General features: G+C 51.9%; 6 protein-coding genes across 6 annotated transcripts, besides 2 other annotated features; 3 read left to right on the top strand and 3 right to left on the bottom strand.

The window, feature by feature from the left end:
* Position 1: 1 nt before the first annotated feature.
* On the bottom strand, positions 2–1806 carry BDV14DRAFT_172277 (branched-chain amino acid aminotransferase, cytosolic). The gene is made up of 4 exons (XM_073768561.1): positions 1603–1806; positions 1042–1524; positions 381–985; positions 2–309 (listed from the first exon to the last, which is right to left on the bottom strand). The coding sequence occupies exons 2-4, from the start codon at positions 1454–1456 to the stop codon at positions 127–129; spliced, it is 1203 nt and encodes a 400-aa protein (XP_073628542.1). The 5' UTR covers positions 1457–1524; positions 1603–1806; the 3' UTR covers positions 2–126.
* Positions 1807–3642: 1836 nt separating this feature from the next.
* BDV14DRAFT_52582 (putative C6 transcription factor) lies at positions 3643–6604 on the top strand. Its single transcript, XM_073776966.1, has 6 exons — positions 3643–4403; positions 4516–5094; positions 5151–5302; positions 5373–5552; positions 5608–5961; positions 6015–6604. Exons 1-6 carry the CDS (start codon positions 4269–4271, stop codon positions 6439–6441), a joined length of 1827 nt encoding a protein of 608 aa, XP_073628541.1. The 5' UTR covers positions 3643–4268; the 3' UTR covers positions 6442–6604.
* A 1299-nt stretch (positions 6605–7903) lies between these two features.
* On the top strand, positions 7904–10210 carry BDV14DRAFT_172266 (putative eukaryotic translation initiation factor 3 subunit EifCl). The gene is made up of 2 exons (XM_073768560.1): positions 7904–8352; positions 8462–10210. The coding sequence occupies exons 1-2, from the start codon at positions 8044–8046 to the stop codon at positions 9581–9583; spliced, it is 1431 nt and encodes a 476-aa protein (XP_073628540.1). The 5' UTR covers positions 7904–8043; the 3' UTR covers positions 9584–10210.
* A 168-nt stretch (positions 10211–10378) lies between these two features.
* Positions 10379–10753: a sequence feature (Protein overlapping with rRNA (BDV14DRAFT_199675, KAL4965576.1) was converted to a misc_feature.).
* A 101-nt stretch (positions 10754–10854) lies between these two features.
* Positions 10855–10872: a sequence feature (Protein overlapping with rRNA (BDV14DRAFT_199675, KAL4965576.1) was converted to a misc_feature.).
* BDV14DRAFT_52547 (uncharacterized protein) lies at positions 10870–11757 on the bottom strand. The gene has a single exon (XM_073776965.1). It carries the CDS (start codon positions 11491–11493, stop codon positions 10975–10977), a length of 519 nt encoding a protein of 172 aa, XP_073628539.1. The 5' UTR covers positions 11494–11757; the 3' UTR covers positions 10870–10974.
* Positions 11758–11907: 150 nt separating this feature from the next.
* On the top strand, positions 11908–13703 carry bna5-1 (kynureninase). The gene is made up of 4 exons (XM_073776964.1): positions 11908–12183; positions 12228–12574; positions 12623–13106; positions 13153–13703. Exons 1-4 carry the CDS (start codon positions 11994–11996, stop codon positions 13584–13586), a joined length of 1455 nt encoding a protein of 484 aa, XP_073628538.1. The 5' UTR covers positions 11908–11993; the 3' UTR covers positions 13587–13703.
* BDV14DRAFT_52524 (ER membrane protein complex subunit 4) lies at positions 13602–14464 on the bottom strand. The gene is made up of 3 exons (XM_073776963.1): positions 14270–14464; positions 13863–14206; positions 13602–13790 (listed from the first exon to the last, which is right to left on the bottom strand). The coding sequence occupies exons 1-3, from the start codon at positions 14411–14413 to the stop codon at positions 13715–13717; spliced, it is 564 nt and encodes a 187-aa protein (XP_073628537.1). The 5' UTR covers positions 14414–14464; the 3' UTR covers positions 13602–13714.
* Positions 14465–14720: the final 256 nt, after the last annotated feature.

The following is a 14720-nucleotide window of genomic DNA, read 5'->3' as shown; positions in this document are numbered from 1 at the left end:
AACCACTTTATCAAATTCCATAAGGGATCAATGCTGCAAAAGTCTATAATCAATTCACTAAGACGCTTAAATAAGCAAAACCGCGTCTATCGCTAGCAATATACAATTCGTCGTATCGCGTCACGTCTATTTCTCGCTCTCGTTCTCAATGCGGTAAGCCCACTCGTGGCTCTCCTCGCCGTCCTTGCCGTACATGATGGCCTCGAGCCACTTCTTGACCTGGGCTGCGTAGTTGGCGGTCTGGCCGGGCTTGAGGAGCTGGATGTCGATTTCGCCGTCGCGGATGAGTTTGACGGGGGTGATGAAGAACTAGACATTTCATGTTAGAATCAAGTATACTGGAAATGCGCAAGCATTGCGGGAAGATGGGAAGAACATACAGCAGTCCCGCAAACAAAGGCCTCCACGACGCGGCCCTCCTTGAACGCAGCCTCGACGTCAGCAATAGTGAATGTCTTCTCGACAACCTCAACAGCTCCCAAGTCGCCAACAGTCTGGTTGAGTCTCGACCGCGCAAGCTCAAGGACACTGCGTCTCGTCACACCAGGCAGGATGAGCTGGTTCTCCAAAGGCGCCGTAACCATCTCGCGCTTGCCGGTCTCCTTGTTCTCCCAGACGATGAAGAAGTTGGACGCGCCGGCCTCGGTGACCTGGCGATCCTCGCCGAAGAGCCAGAGAATCTGGTCGAAGCCCTGGGCTTGCGCCTTGCCGTGCGCCGCGAGGGAGGGGCCGTAGTTGGCGCCGAGCTTGGCGTAGCCGAAACCGCCGGGCCAGGCGCGGATGGTGTCGGGGTTGGATGTGAGGAGTTTCAGGCCGACGGCTTCGCCGGGGGTGACCTTGAGTCTAGAGGCGGGGTCGGGCCAGGGGACGGCGATGATGAAGAGGGTTGCTTCGATGGGGGCTTGCACGCCGAGTTGGGTGCCGGAGCCGATGAGGGTCGGGCGAAGGTATAGCATGCGGCCGGGTTGGGACTTGGGGAGCCAGCCTGTTTGTCTTTTGTTAGATTTGACTTGAAAGAACTATAATGTGGTGTTGACGTACGCAGTCCGTCGATCTGCATCAGCTTCGCGATCAAGAGCTTGAGCTGGTCGAACTGGAAGCTAGGCAAGGAAGCTCTGATGGCGCTGTTGGAGAGACGCTCTCCGTTGAGGTCTGGTCGGAAGAGACGCAACTTGCCGTCGTAGCCGCGGTAGACCTTCATGCCCTCGAAGCACTCGGTGGCGTAGTGCAGGACGGATGCCGTTGGGGGGATGCTGAGGTTCTGGAAGGGCTTGACTTCGGGGGTTTCCCAGCCATTGGCAAGAGTCCATCGCACGGTAACCATGTGATCGGTGCAGTATGAGTGACTGAGTTCTTCGGGCGAGCCGGGCAGGGGCACATCGCGGAGATTGGTAGAGCGAGTGACATTGATGACCGAGGCGTCGAGCCCGGCGGGGGTAGTTTCGATGGAGCCCATAGCGATTGATTCGAGTCGCGGGTAATTTATGAAGCAATTCAAGGAGATTGGAGAACGAGTGTGAGATTCTATGAGCGGACGAAAACAACGGTTAGTTATACTGTCCGAGATTCTGGTCAACCAAAGGGCGCGATGAGTCACTGTACCTAGCCGTTGAAGGAGCGCCGGCTTCGCTCTTGCAGCAATTGAGATCTCAGTTGAACCCGAAACTGTCTCGCGGAGGTAAAGACCGTCAAAATGCGATTTGAGAAGAATTCTTTAGAGGATTGCGCTGCTACAAGAGCAAAGAAATCATTTTGGCCGCGACGATTTTTACTGCGAAATCCCCACCGCTCGCATTTTGCCCCTCGTCTGGCCGACAATAGCCGAGCGTCAGGAACAATGGCGTTCTCATTGGAGCGCTTGTATAGAGACTATGAGCAAACTGCAGGTGGTGTAAGCTATCGCAAAAATCAACTATGCAGCGACACATAACATCGCGACCGGTGCAGCGGCACAATTCAACTCTAGGCATGTCATTTGAGGCCTGAATTTCTGGGCTCTGAATACATTCCAACTCGGCAGTGGACACTGGACGGGACGCCGTAATCAAGGAGGACGACCCTTTCGCTAATTATATCCGCTGCCAATCGGGGAGGGTTATGTCCGGAAGACTACCTACCATAGCCGCCACAGCGTGAGGCCGCGATACCCGGACAGCTCCATGTGCGTAAAAAGCGTGGTCGGTAGAGAGTACCGAGCGTCTCAAAAGGCACAAAAACCTTGGTTGATCCTGCCGAAAGTGCGATTGCGGAACCAGACTGAGGCGGCCACTTGTGACTTAGCCCAAGCATGGAAGTCATCTCCATCCTATAATATAGTGAATCTCGTACACTAGTGGCCGGATTAAACATTATGATCCGTTCCCGTATCCATTATCAAGTCCCAGACAGCTCTGTGGGGTGATGAACCAGAACCACATTCGAGTTATCATCAAGCCACTGATGAACGGTTAGGCTAAACGGCTGTGACTGGCCCAATTTCAGATATTGTCCCTCTGAGATGCTTGCATCAATCTTCCGGAGTGAGACATCCATCCAATGGTGTTCGACCAAGCTTTTGTGCCCCGGCTGCGACGTGCCTGCGCTTATGGAGAGGGTGCATGGCTTGGACGCCCATCCTCCCGAGGCGACTCGCTCGGTAGTCATGTCCGTAATCATATATATATCCACATCCCGTAATAATCCTGCAAATTGCCAGCTGCTGCATCACAAAAAATGGTCAGCCAACAAGCAAGCCATTGATGGGAATCCTGGGAGTGGCCGACCTACCGAGTAATGCTGTGCTGCGATGTCATGGCAGTGACTTCCGACTGGGATCTGATAGTGCTGAGTGGGCGGATGAGATATCCGCCACTGGATCTCTATACTCTGTACACTCCATGGCGACGCCCGTTGCCGGATAGGAAACATTCCTTACGTGTCCGGGGGGCCAATCTGCAGTGCCGGCTTCTGAGTTCCATATCAGGAGTGACAGTTTGTACTCTGATTCAAGATCCGCCCGATCGACCTCGCGTCTGATTCCTCGGAACTCTGGTCCTCTGCGCCACGAGCTCCTGTTGTCGCTCCCCCTCCCACCCGGCTCCACAAGATGCTGTCCCTTTTTCCTTTTCGCAGTTTTGCTGAAAGATCATTGGAGAAGAAGGCAGATCCGAGAAGAAACAATGTTGCGATGCACAGTGCAGACCGCAAAGCGTAGTAGACTAACTAGAGGATCCTTCCGTAAAGGGCGCGTGGAACGGCCTCGGGAGCAGTATTTCTGTTGCGGAGGCGGTGGTTGCTGTCAGCACTCAGCAATCTATGGAATCACTTTCAAAACACTGAGGACATTTCTCTTTTGAGCCTTCTGGCAGCACTCTGGCCTGGTTCCGCAGGATGCTGGCTCCATCGAATGAACAGCTGAGGTGCGATCAAGGAACGCGCCAAACTTGCCATCACCAACCTCTTTGACTGGACCTATTGACCTCCGTCCATTTTCTTTCTGCTGCCGCTGCTGCTGCCGCCAACTATTCCCCCCTCCACTTGCTGCGCTGCTCAAGATCTGCTGCTCAACAGCTCCACCAGGTCGCCCAGAATTAGGTATGCGTCGGTGCTTCTGGGTCCCATGTGTGTGTTTGCTTGTCTGGATTCCTTTTCCATGTCCCTGGGGCTTGTCATCGATCAATGGATTTCCACTCTTGCCTGGCCGCTCCCGCTACGGAGTACATGGGGATGATCCTGTTTTTTTCTCCCTCTGTCGCCTCAGTCTCCAGGGCCTTTTCCCTCTCTCTAACCATTGATCTTCACTATATCTAACTATCAGTGGTCTCTCTCTCTCAGATCTCGAGTCTCCTCTCCCGCACTCACCAGCCTTGATCCGGCGGCGATAGCGATACTTATCCTCAAAAAGGCACGCAGTCCGTCTCGTAATACCGCCGACTCATATTTCTCATTCCGATCCTTTTCAACGCCTCCAGCCCCTTCCTCGAGCAGACAGCTTTCCCTTCATGCTTTCTTTCACCCTGTAACACCTGCCCTCTCTCGTGGCGAATTTTCGCGAGCTCACCGAGTCGACCAACCAACCGCCCATGAGGTAATCCAACGCGACCTTCGACGACAGTGGCGAGGTGCTCAATGCGTTCACAAAGCTTCTCTCACGATAATATTGGCTTCACGCCCTCCAGGATCGGGCTGGAAATACAATCGCCATCGTGCAATCATTGACCCAGGGCATCGTTCGGCGGTCCCTTCTCCCTCTCCGCTTGCCTTATCCTCCCTTCTTCGCTCCTCCCGAGATGGCTTCCGGCAGCAAGGATAAGCAGCTTGCGTCGATTGCTCCTGGCCCTGGCCCATTGAGAGAGTTCCGGCCTCTGACAAAGAACAAAAAGAGCTCCAGCGCATGCCTGCCTTGCAAACAGGCTAAGAGAAAGGTAGGCTCGCTTCCAATAATCCCTTTGCCCTGTCTTTATCCCGATTTATACCCATTGCCACGAACCGAAGCCGCCTGGCATTGAAGCTAACGACTTTCGCTTTTGATCGCAGTGCACGGGACGACCAGCTCCATGCAAAGCGTGCGAGGCTACCAATGGCAATTGCGTTTTCAACGAACACCTTGATTTGAGAAGAAAGATCGCTGCCCAGAAGGCACAGGGAGATCTAGAGCGATACCAGAAACTGCTATGGGATCTATTAGAGTACCTGCGCACGGCAAACGATGATAGGGTTTACCGCATCCTGGACATTATACGCGCCGGTGGCGATGTCGAGAAGAACGTCACCGTAATAGTTCAGTCGGCCCTCGCTGAGGGTTCTCCAATCGAGGAGATTGTCGGCGAGGCAAGCGACGCGAGCTCAGAGGACTTTCGACTCCGCAAGGATTCGAGGATATCCGTGGAAAAACTTTGTGATAACCCGTCATTCCGTGTACCGTGCATCCCTTGGACCAAGATAACCAACGACGACCACCTCGTTTCTGGCTTGATATCTCTCTATTTCACATGGGATCATCCTCTCATGCAGGTGGTTGACCAAGAGCTTTTCTTGCGGGATATGGCTGTTGGGGAGACGAGGTCGGAGTTTTGTAGCCCTTTCCTGGTGAACAGCATTCTGGCGGTGGCGAGTGTAAGTCCCAGCGGTGTTTTACCATTTAAGGACTAAGCGTTGCTGACGATGAATAGACTTACTCGCCTTACCCTGAAGTGTATGCTGTCCCGGGCGATGTTGCCTCTCGGGGTCAGCATTTCTTCGAGGAAGCGGAAACTCGTTGGAAGGCCGAAGAAGGCAGGCCGTCGTTGGCGAACATTCAGGCTTTGGTGTTGATGAGCCACAAGTGAGCTATTCATGAAGGTTCCCCATCATGTATATGCAGTTGCTAACGCAAGCGGTGTCACCAATTGCAGCCTCAAACTTCAAGGAAAGGACAATGCTAGCTGGCTCTATCTCAGACAAGCCGTTCAACTTGGACAAGATATGGGACTGTTCAGCATCCCGAAATCAAAACATAGCGACTGGGACCAGATGCCCGAGGAGGTCAGGCATGCCGGTGCGCGGACTGCTTGGAGTATCTTCATCCTGAACTCGTACGGCTCCCGAGCTCGTCCTCAAGAGGTATAAACCTTGCTGACTTGTATACAGGCAGCTGTCGATGGAGTCCCGCAAGACGGCGAACCTTGATGTTCCTAGATTATCACTCGACCGAATAGATCACTTCGAGGGCGACACGCCTTGGATACCGTATCACTCCCGTTCGAGCGATGCAGAGTATTCCCATAAACCTGCTCTCCTTCGTGACGTTATGATTGGACTTGCCGACTTGACTGAAACCATTGTCGCTATGCAAGATCTTTTCTTCGATAAGGCTCTTGATCTTAGCATGAGTTTCGATAAGATGTTGAAAGAGGCAAATTGGTTGCACAGACGGCTTGAATCGTTCCTGGAGGGCATGGCCATGATCGAAACGCCACCCGTACCACAAGTGATATTCCTGCAGTAAGAATCACAAATTCCCATCGCCCAGGAAGAGCGCTAACGTCATGTTGCAGTGTGAAATGTAACCAGATTATTATCAAGCTCTTCGAGCTCTTCGAGTTCCTCGTCGAGCAAAGGAATTTCGAGTCTGGGTTGGAACCATCGACTGTCGAAGGAATTAGATTGGCTCGGGTTAACGCCGCAATACAGATTGCTCACCAACTTCAAATATACCGCGAACATTACGAACTGCCGCAAACGCCGAACTTAATGTTCCCGCCCGTCAAGAGCAGCGCACTTACATTGCTCCCTTTTTTGAGTGACAAATCGGCGTCTGATGCCTTCAACGAGCTTTATGGGTTTCTCGTGTCATTCAGCAGAAGGTTCCTCGCTGCCAAAGCAACCAAATGCGAGATCGATGCTTTGTTACGCAGCTCGAGTACTGCGCTGCCGTTCGAGCTTACTGGCCTTGTCGAACGCCGAACCTCGGAATATTCATAGCGGATGGACGTGGTATGTTTTTTGCGACCCGAACAAGGAGTCCGGGAACCAAACTCATGGTGAACGGCTCGATATTATGGGACTAGGGTCCGAATAAGGATCATATGACGCAGGAACTTTGGGCGGCGAAGCGTGGTTCTAAAGTCAAAACACTGACATTAACGGCTACCAGGTTTGGGAAAAATCAGACCGGCGGAAACATTCGCACGCGATTGACTTGCAGCCGCGACACCGAACAGTCAGCATAATGCCTGCCACTCACGCCGAAATCGATTCTGCCTTTCCGAAAGAACTAGCAAGTTGCAAGCTCTGCCGACTTTGAAAGATGATCTGGGTTCGTTCCTGGCAATGCGCACGCCCGGGGATTTCTGAGGCGGTAATGGAATACTCAGTACATAAAAGAGGAGATTGCATTTTGGTCGGTCACATTGATGCCATTAATGGGCATAATCAGATTGCTTTTATGGGATTAATGGGCAATCTGAGATCCTTCTTAGGCCAGGGCCTGGCGGCCTGCGGATAAATGATCCGAGAAGTGCAACAGGTCGGCCAGGACCTGTCATGCCGACTCCACCCTAGCTCAGGGCTGCTGTTTACAATAGGTCCTCAGATCAGCTGTCTCAAGGGGCAATGCAGGCTTTGGAGGTAAGTATGATGATCATCCAGCGGTATCTTCCACCAGTCGAAGGATGAATACGAAAGATTACCGCCCAGCTCTCCTTCGCCTCCGCCATCTGTGCTCTGCGGACTCTGATTCGCACCTTCTTTGGAGGCAGGGTCGTTCTTGTCCGACTTATGCACCGAGTCCATTTTGTTTTGCTATCCCTCCGCATGTGGACGACTCTGGTTAGTGCCGCTTACCTGCCCAGGTAACAGAATGTTTGCCCCTCGCTGCGACACTTTGCCATCTGATGAGCCGCGAACCAATGACATTGAAACAGTCCAGCTTGACTATAGGTTGGCCGGTATAACTATGCGATTGCACATCAAATAGACATGGTCATCCTAGCTGGGAAGCTTCCCTTGAGATTTTGGCTGGGCCTCAGAACCCGTTCAGATTCATCTCTCGTAGGATTTACAAGATGCATTTCATGATACGAACCTATATAACAACAATATATAGCATTATCAATGGTCGAGAAATCTAAAGAATCAGCTGTTCCTCCGAAAGTACTAGTAGATGGTAGACTTTGGGGATAACTCCATGCCAATTAGAACGTGTCATTTGCACACTTCATTGCCCTGTTCGTATTTTCGTCCTCGCCACAGAGCCCGCCGGTTTGCCTACAATGTAAATGCAAGATTGTCAGCATGCTTGCTTCTGGCGAACTACCTGTTGCCACCGTACCGTTGATCATGTTCGGAATATTGGGCATAAGGTTATGCATATGAGTCAGCCGCCCACTATGTGCAGATAAGATAAGCACAAACCATCGAAGCGAAAACCCTCAAAATTCGATACGCCGAAACATCCAAATCCCACACCCCCGAGACGCCGAGTCAACGCCAGTCGTCCTCCCCGCCCTCACCCCCCCTCCCTCGCCGCCAATCCCCAGGACAAGCTCATAGTCGTCGGCTGAACGAGTTTTTATTCTGCCCACCATGTCCTACGAAGAGCGCCAAAATGCGCACCCCAACCTGAACGACGAGTCCGATGTCGAGGAGGAAGCGCTGGTCAACGACTACCGCGAGCAGGTCAACTTCGATGATGGCATGAGCGAGCTGGACCGGACTACATCGCTGGGCGCGGCTTCGCAGACGCAGGACCTTCAAGCACAGCTCGCCGCTGCTGCTACGCCTCTCGAGTACCAGGCTACGCTGGAGACCAAGTTTGCGAGCTACGACAACTACTGCAGTCTTTTCCACTACATTCTGAACTCTGATGGGCCGGTGGAGTTGGAGGTTCCTTCTGTATGTATTCTTCTGCCTAAAGTTTACTGTATCCTCCGCTCAATGTCCACACTGTGTGCGCGGGGCAAGTCATGTTTTTCTCCAAGTGCTAACAAAGGATCCTGAATAGTACTACTGGGCCTGGGATGTCATCGATGAGTTCATCTACCAGTTCGAGTCTTTCTGCCGCTACCGCAATCGTGTCGCCCGCAGCGGCTCCAACGAGGAGGAAGCCCAGCTTCTCCGCGAGAACCCCAACACCTGGGGCTGCTACTCCGTCCTAAACGTCCTCTACTCCCTTATCCAGAAGTCGCAGATCAACGAGCAATTGGCTGCCATGAAGCGTGGTGAGGACCCCGCGGCCTTCGCCGGCGAGTACGGCTCCCGCCCTCTCTACAAGATGCTCGGATACTTCTCCATCATCGGTCTTCTCCGCGTCCACTGCTTGCTCGGTGACTTCACCCTCGCCCTCAAGACCCTCGACGACATCGAGATGAACAAAAAGGCCATGTTCGCTCGCGTCATGGCCGCCCACTTCACCACCTACTACTACGTCGGTTTCTCCTACATGATGACCCGCCGCTACGGCGACGCCATCCGCATGTTTAGCCACATCCTCGTGTACGTTTCCCGAACCAAAAACTTCCAAAAGGGCGGCAACAGCTACGACGCCATCGCCAAGAAGAACGACCAGATGTACGCCCTCATCGCCATTTGCGTCGCCCTTCACCCCACCCGCCTCGACGACACCATCCACTCCGCCCTCCGCGAGAAGTACGGCGAGCAGCTCCACCGCCTGCAGCAGGGCGGCCCCGATGCCCTCCCCCTCTTCGAGGAACTCTTCCGCTCCGCTTGCCCCAAGTTCATCTCCCCTACCCCTCCCGACTTCGACAACCCCGCCGTCAACGTCGACCCCGTCGACCACCACACCGCCATCTTCATGGACGAGGTCAAGAACACCCTTTACAACCCGACTATCCGCTCTTACCTCAAGCTCTACACGACCATGGATTTGCAGAAGCTCGCTGGCTTCCTTGAGGTTGAGCCCGAGAAGCTCCGCTCTTGGCTGCTCATCAACAAGCAGCGTAGCCGCCAGATTCGCTGGGTTGATGGCGGTCTCCTCGAGGGCGAGACTGTCAGCGCTAACGATCTCGACTATGCTCTTGAGAAGGATCTTATCCACGTCAGCGAGACCAAGGCCGGCCGCCGTCTTGTCGACTGGTACCTGCGCAACCTTGCCCGTGTCTACTAAGTGCGTCGTCATGCGAAATCATGGATCTGGGCAGTCGATATGGTAGAGATTGCCAGTCCAGCTTCACATTGAGTGGCGCCACAAATATGTGTATGTGTAGACCTTCGGGTTCCACACATAAGGATTCAGAAGAGGACTTGACACGAGGTTCCCAGAACACGTACCTCCCAAGGAACATAAAACATTCATGATCATCATGACCCTCTCCTCGTTTCTATTGATTGGTTTTGCCTCCCTTCCTTCCTTCTCCCATGGTATGTGGGAACTGGAAGCAGGGGGCAGTTGGAGTGACAAAAGGATTTGCATTTACAACGGCTCTTCGGCCCATCTCTTCTCTTATGTGTTGTGTAACGAAGAGTCGTCTATTTAAGGTTGTTTCGTTTCATTTTCATTTTGTTAAGGTTCTTACTCATGTGGTATGTCTCACTATGTCTCGGCTGTGCACTCTGATCTGCACGGTTTCCAAAACGGTTTTATTTTGCTTCTTCGGTTTCTTTGATGTGGAGGATGTGGGAGGAATTGATAGATGGGAGATGGTTGGTGGTAGATATGCTGATAATAAAGTGAAGTGAAGGAGGTATAAGAAATAAAACTGAGATAATGGTTCCATCTAACACTGCGTTGGTCTGTTTGAGAATAGTACAGTAACCTGGTATATTCGATCGAATAGTCTATCTATAGATATGGATATAACGCGGCCATAATACAAGAGCGAAGATTACACCCTTCCTCGTCCATCTATCATCTCATCCACGTATATATACATCCCTGACTTTTCGTCTGGTCATCATCAACCTAATCAACAACATCAAAACTAGTCCCACACCCACAACTACTCGTCGCCCTTGGATTATCCACAATCTTAAACTGGCTCCCAATTAACTCAGTCGTGTAATCGACCGTGCTCCCCGACAACAGCTCCAGGCTCGGCTCATCCATAACTACTTTCGCATATCCATCAGCTCCCTCTACCGCTGCTCCTCCCTCAACCGGTTCGGCTTCAAATATCGTATCTTCCTCCGCGTCGATCTTTGATTCTGGTTCCAATGACATGAGGTATTGGAATCCGTGGCAACCGCCGCTTGTTACTGTGATCCGGAGGTGGTGGTAGGGGTTTTCGGTGCTTGTTGCGGAGGGGGTGGACGAGGGGGATGTTATTTGGCGGAGGCGCTGGATGCATATATTAGTACGTGTAGCCTGGTAAAAGTTGAATGTAGGGGGGAAAAAAAAAGAAAGGCAGAGTAGTTCTGCTCGCAAAAACAAAAACATACAACAGCTGGGATTCGCATGTGGTCACCCACCATACTACTAACCAGCCGGCGTGTGGCTTAAGTACGGCTGAGCGGACGGGAAGCCCTGTTTTCCACACCCTGTGGTCGTATGTGTTTGGTTTATTCAAAGCACAGTAGACATGGTGCTGGGCCTCTCTGTCCTTGCGGTGAATTATGTTGATATCGCATCGCATCCCGCCAGCCGTACCATTGCCACACGCATTGTATGTGTATGCGCCAACACCCGCAAAACAACTCAACATCACGCAGCAATGAGATGGAAGAACCTACATTCGCAGCTCTCTCTGAAATGCCCACCATGAGTGTTTCCCCGTCATCTCCGGTTCTCGGATTCTGCGTCACCTGCGCAGCATGGAGCCGAGTAGAGGTCGAGAATTGTGAGCGAGGCGCAGCATATAGACATGCCCGCGGGGCCCTAGGCGCTCTCTGATATTGGCTAATCCGTCTCGACGTAGCTATCGTAGGTATTTGTGTCCGGTATGAAGAATGGCAAAAGGACCTTGATGCGGAGAAGCTCGGAGTTGAATTCGCTGCCGGAGAGGCAATCTTCGTAACAGGGATGACGGATCGAGATCTCGATAACTGCCTCGCGGCAGATGATAGTGCCGGTCGTGACATTTCGTATAATATCTGTATAAGGCGCTCTGGTTGAGAGGTGTGGAGAGGGAAACTACCTTGGAGGCTTTATAATCATACAATCCGCATTCCCAGCGAACGCAATCCGGACGCTGTGATTGGGTGTCCGGGTGTCGGGAAACAGCGGCAGAATAATTTTCCCGAGGATGAAGTCATTGAATGTGCCTTAGTCAGCGATGCATAAGGCTGCTTATGCTGTGTGTATTTCTGCTCAATCAGAGGCGAGGGCGAGTCTTGGTGTTTGTATAAACTAGATTTGATGTGTGATGTAGTATCAAAGTGTATAACCTGATTTGTAATGGTCTGATTCGGATTATTTGGTTCTACACCACGCTATTGGAGCTACACGGTCAAGGTGGGGGAGACGCGCTGCGGGAAATATATCGCGGGGAATGACTCTATTTTGCCTTTGAATGTACTTCAAGTGTTACTCTACAACTTTTCCATAGACAGTGCCGCTGATTCTCAAAGTATACTTCAAGATGGGATCCAGGCTTCATGTCCAGCAAATTAAAAAGGGACCGCCACTGCCGTACAAGGACGACATAAGGGCTTTTACAAAAGAATACGCCGCATCGCTAGATGCGCAAGATCCTTTACACCACTTTCGGGAAGAGTTCATTATCCCTTCTGCGAAGGACCTCAAGAGGAAGACGTTGAGTCCTTCTGAAGGTAAGCCCTCTCCATCCGACCCTGAGTACCTCTAACCATACAAGCTACCGATGACTCCTCAGATGCCCGCTGCATCTATCTCTGCGGCAACTCGCTAGGTCTCCAACCACGCAATACCAAAAAGTACATTGAGTACTACTTGCGGACCTGGGCGATTAAGGGCGTAAATGGACATTTTACGCACCATGAGGACGAGCTAATTCCACCGTTCGTTGACGTCGACTCTACAGGCGCAAAGCTCATGGCGCCGGTTGTTGGAGCATTGCAGAGCGAAGTTGCTGTCATGGGTAGCCTGACGACGAATTTGCATCTGTTGATGGCTAGTTTCTATCAGCCAACTCAGGAGCGGTATAAGATCATTATTGAGGGGAAGGCTTTTCCGAGTGATCACGTAGGCTCTCTAAACTTCCTAGAGAACATCAGAGCTGACTTTGTTTAGTATGCCGTCGAATCTCAAATCCGACACCATAACCTTGATCCAAAGGATGCTATGGTCTTGATTGAGCCACGGTCATCTGAGCAGCCTATACTTGAAACTGACCATATACTTGAGATCATTGACAAGCATGCCTCAAGCACGGCCCTTCTCTTGCTATCTGCCATACAATACTACACCGGACAGTACTTTGATATTGAGAAGATCACGGCACACGCTCAGTCCAAGGGTATTGTAGTCGGTTGGGACTGCGCTCACGCCGCAGGAAATGTCGACTTGAAACTCCATGATTGGAACGTTGACTTTGCCGCGTGGTGCAACTACAAGTATCTCAACAGCGGCCCAGGTGGGATGGCTGGGATATTCGTGCATGAAAAGCATGGACAGGTCAAGACCACAACAGATGACGGAGAACTAGAGTCGTTCCGCCCTCGGCTTTCTGGCTGGTGGGGAGGAGACAAGGAGACCCGGTTCTTGATGGACAACCGTACGTACACCATTAAGTATTTGACTCAGAGTACTGACTGAAACAGAATTCGTCCCTCAACCCGGTGCCGCAGGGTACCAGCTATCCAATCCCTCTGTGCTAGACATTAACGCCGTCATAGCCTCACTGGAGCTCTTCAACCGAACATCTATGTCTGAGATCCGCGAGAAGTCTCTCAAGATTACTGGTTACCTTGAGCATCTCCTCCTGACGTACCCGCTCGATGGACTTGACAAGAAGCCATTTAGCATCATCACACCGCCTAACCCTTCAGAACGTGGTGCGCAGCTAAGTTTGCGTTTGGACCCGGGTCTCCTGGATGATGTTCTAGAGACACTGGAAGAACACTCAGTCGTAATTGATGAGAGGAAACCCGACGTCATTAGGGTTGCACCGGCGCCTTTGTATAATACGTTCGAAGAGGTATTCCAATTCTGCCAGATCTTCTTGGAAGCCTGTAAGAAGGTAGTTGCGAAATAAGCCAGGCTGGCTTGTCTGGTGATGTACTATAACCTATATCCTTACGAAGACAAAGTCCATAGAAACAAATCAAGTTCATCTTTAGGTATCCTATGTCATGCCATTTCATACGCCAACCCTCCCAGCACTCAATTGAAAGCAAAGTAAACCTTTTCAGCCGGCTGCCGCTCTGACTCCCAAGCCAACCAATCCGACCTCGTAGTCCTGTGAGAAACCATTAGCAAACACCATCCTCACACCCCACCAACCAAAGACCAGAATAGAAGAGGAACATACGGCAAAAGCCCCATAGCATTAACCTTCCAAATCCCCAACGCCAACAACAGCAGCTGCATAGCAATATAAATAAGCTTCACACCCAGAAGCTTCCCCCTCAGCGTCTCGGATTCAAACTTCGAAAAGACACTGTTTGTGTTTATCAATCCCTGAATAGGACCCTTGAACAGCATAAACACCATCATTATACTGAAGATCTGCAGGCTGTTGCCGGACATGTACATCATGATTGCGTTCATGGGGAGTTGCTTTGATGGGGCGAGGGCGATTTCCCATGCTTTTTTGAGCTTGAGCGTGTCGGTTTCGGCGGTTTTCGAGGGGGTTGAGGTGGGTTTGTCGGTGCGCTGTGTTTCCAGGGTACTCGTTAGTTGGGATTTGGTATGTGTTTTATTGGGCTGAGTACGTACGCCTTTACCGGTGGTGGCTTTGCGGGAGAAGCCTGGGGGGTCGGGGATGCTGGTTGTCGAGCCTGATGGACGGGGGAGGGGAGAGTTGAGGTCAACGACATATTTGGGGGGTGGTAGAGGCGGCAGACTTTGAGTGGAAGCCATTGCGACGATTGTTCCTGTTCAAGGTTGCGATGCGGGAAGAAAGAGCTCAAATGTAGCGTAGGTAAGAAGAGCTGCGGGCGGAAGTGAAGCAGTGAGTGACGGCGGAGAACATCGATGCCTTGAAGACCAGGCAACAACTCCACAGCGACTCAGCGCGGAGCTGGCGGCGCCCGGTCCAGTTCCACTCCTGATTGCCAGTCCCTGATCTCCTTTCTTTTCGAGCAATTAAGCTGCAAGCTCGCAATTGAAGGCCTGACTGATATTAATGGCCTAGGTAGGCTCCCTGATAGCGGCCGGTCTTGATTGT

The sequence above is a fragment of the Aspergillus stella-maris genome (assembly GCF_047715825.1).
Source record: "Aspergillus stella-maris strain CBS 113639 unplaced genomic scaffold BDV14scaffold_24, whole genome shotgun sequence".
Taxonomy (NCBI): domain Eukaryota; kingdom Fungi; phylum Ascomycota; class Eurotiomycetes; order Eurotiales; family Aspergillaceae; genus Aspergillus; species Aspergillus stella-maris.
The sequence above is the reverse complement of the archived record's forward strand: the minus strand, read 5'-3'. Positions and strand labels throughout refer to the sequence as shown.

Excerpts from the sequence above, each read along its gene's own strand:
- bna5-1 (XM_073776964.1), top strand. The coding sequence starts at position 11,994 with ATGGGATCCAGGCTTCATGTCCAGCAAATTAAAAAGGGACCGCCACTG. Across the intron at positions 12,184-12,227 it reads GACGTTGAGTCCTTCTGAAG|CTACCGATGACTCCTCAGAT; the intron begins GTAAGCCCTCTC and ends TAACCATACAAG. Across the intron at positions 12,575-12,622 it reads AGGCTTTTCCGAGTGATCAC|TATGCCGTCGAATCTCAAAT; the intron begins GTAGGCTCTCTA and ends GACTTTGTTTAG.
- BDV14DRAFT_172266 (XM_073768560.1), top strand. The coding sequence starts at position 8,044 with ATGTCCTACGAAGAGCGCCAAAATGCGCACCCCAACCTGAACGACGAG. Across the intron at positions 8,353-8,461 it reads TGGAGTTGGAGGTTCCTTCT|TACTACTGGGCCTGGGATGT; the intron begins GTATGTATTCTT and ends GATCCTGAATAG.
- BDV14DRAFT_52524 (XM_073776963.1), bottom strand. The coding sequence starts at position 14,413 with ATGGCTTCCACTCAAAGTCTGCCGCCTCTACCACCCCCCAAATATGTC. Across the intron at positions 14,207-14,269 it reads AAGCCACCACCGGTAAAGGC|CGCACCGACAAACCCACCTC; the intron begins GTACGTACTCAG and ends CTGGAAACACAG. Across the intron at positions 13,791-13,862 it reads AATGCTATGGGGCTTTTGCC|GACTACGAGGTCGGATTGGT; the intron begins GTATGTTCCTCT and ends GGTTTCTCACAG.
- BDV14DRAFT_172277 (XM_073768561.1), bottom strand. The coding sequence starts at position 1,456 with ATGGGCTCCATCGAAACTACCCCCGCCGGGCTCGACGCCTCGGTCATC. Across the intron at positions 986-1,041 it reads GATGCAGATCGACGGACTGC|GCTGGCTCCCCAAGTCCCAA; the intron begins GTACGTCAACAC and ends AAAGACAAACAG. Across the intron at positions 310-380 it reads CCTTTGTTTGCGGGACTGCT|TTCTTCATCACCCCCGTCAA; the intron begins GTATGTTCTTCC and ends TGAAATGTCTAG.
- BDV14DRAFT_52547 (XM_073776965.1), bottom strand. The coding sequence starts at position 11,493 with ATGTCACGACCGGCACTATCATCTGCCGCGAGGCAGTTATCGAGATCT.
- BDV14DRAFT_52582 (XM_073776966.1), top strand. The coding sequence starts at position 4,269 with ATGGCTTCCGGCAGCAAGGATAAGCAGCTTGCGTCGATTGCTCCTGGC. Across the intron at positions 4,404-4,515 it reads GCAAACAGGCTAAGAGAAAG|TGCACGGGACGACCAGCTCC; the intron begins GTAGGCTCGCTT and ends TTTTGATCGCAG. Across the intron at positions 5,095-5,150 it reads GCATTCTGGCGGTGGCGAGT|ACTTACTCGCCTTACCCTGA; the intron begins GTAAGTCCCAGC and ends GACGATGAATAG.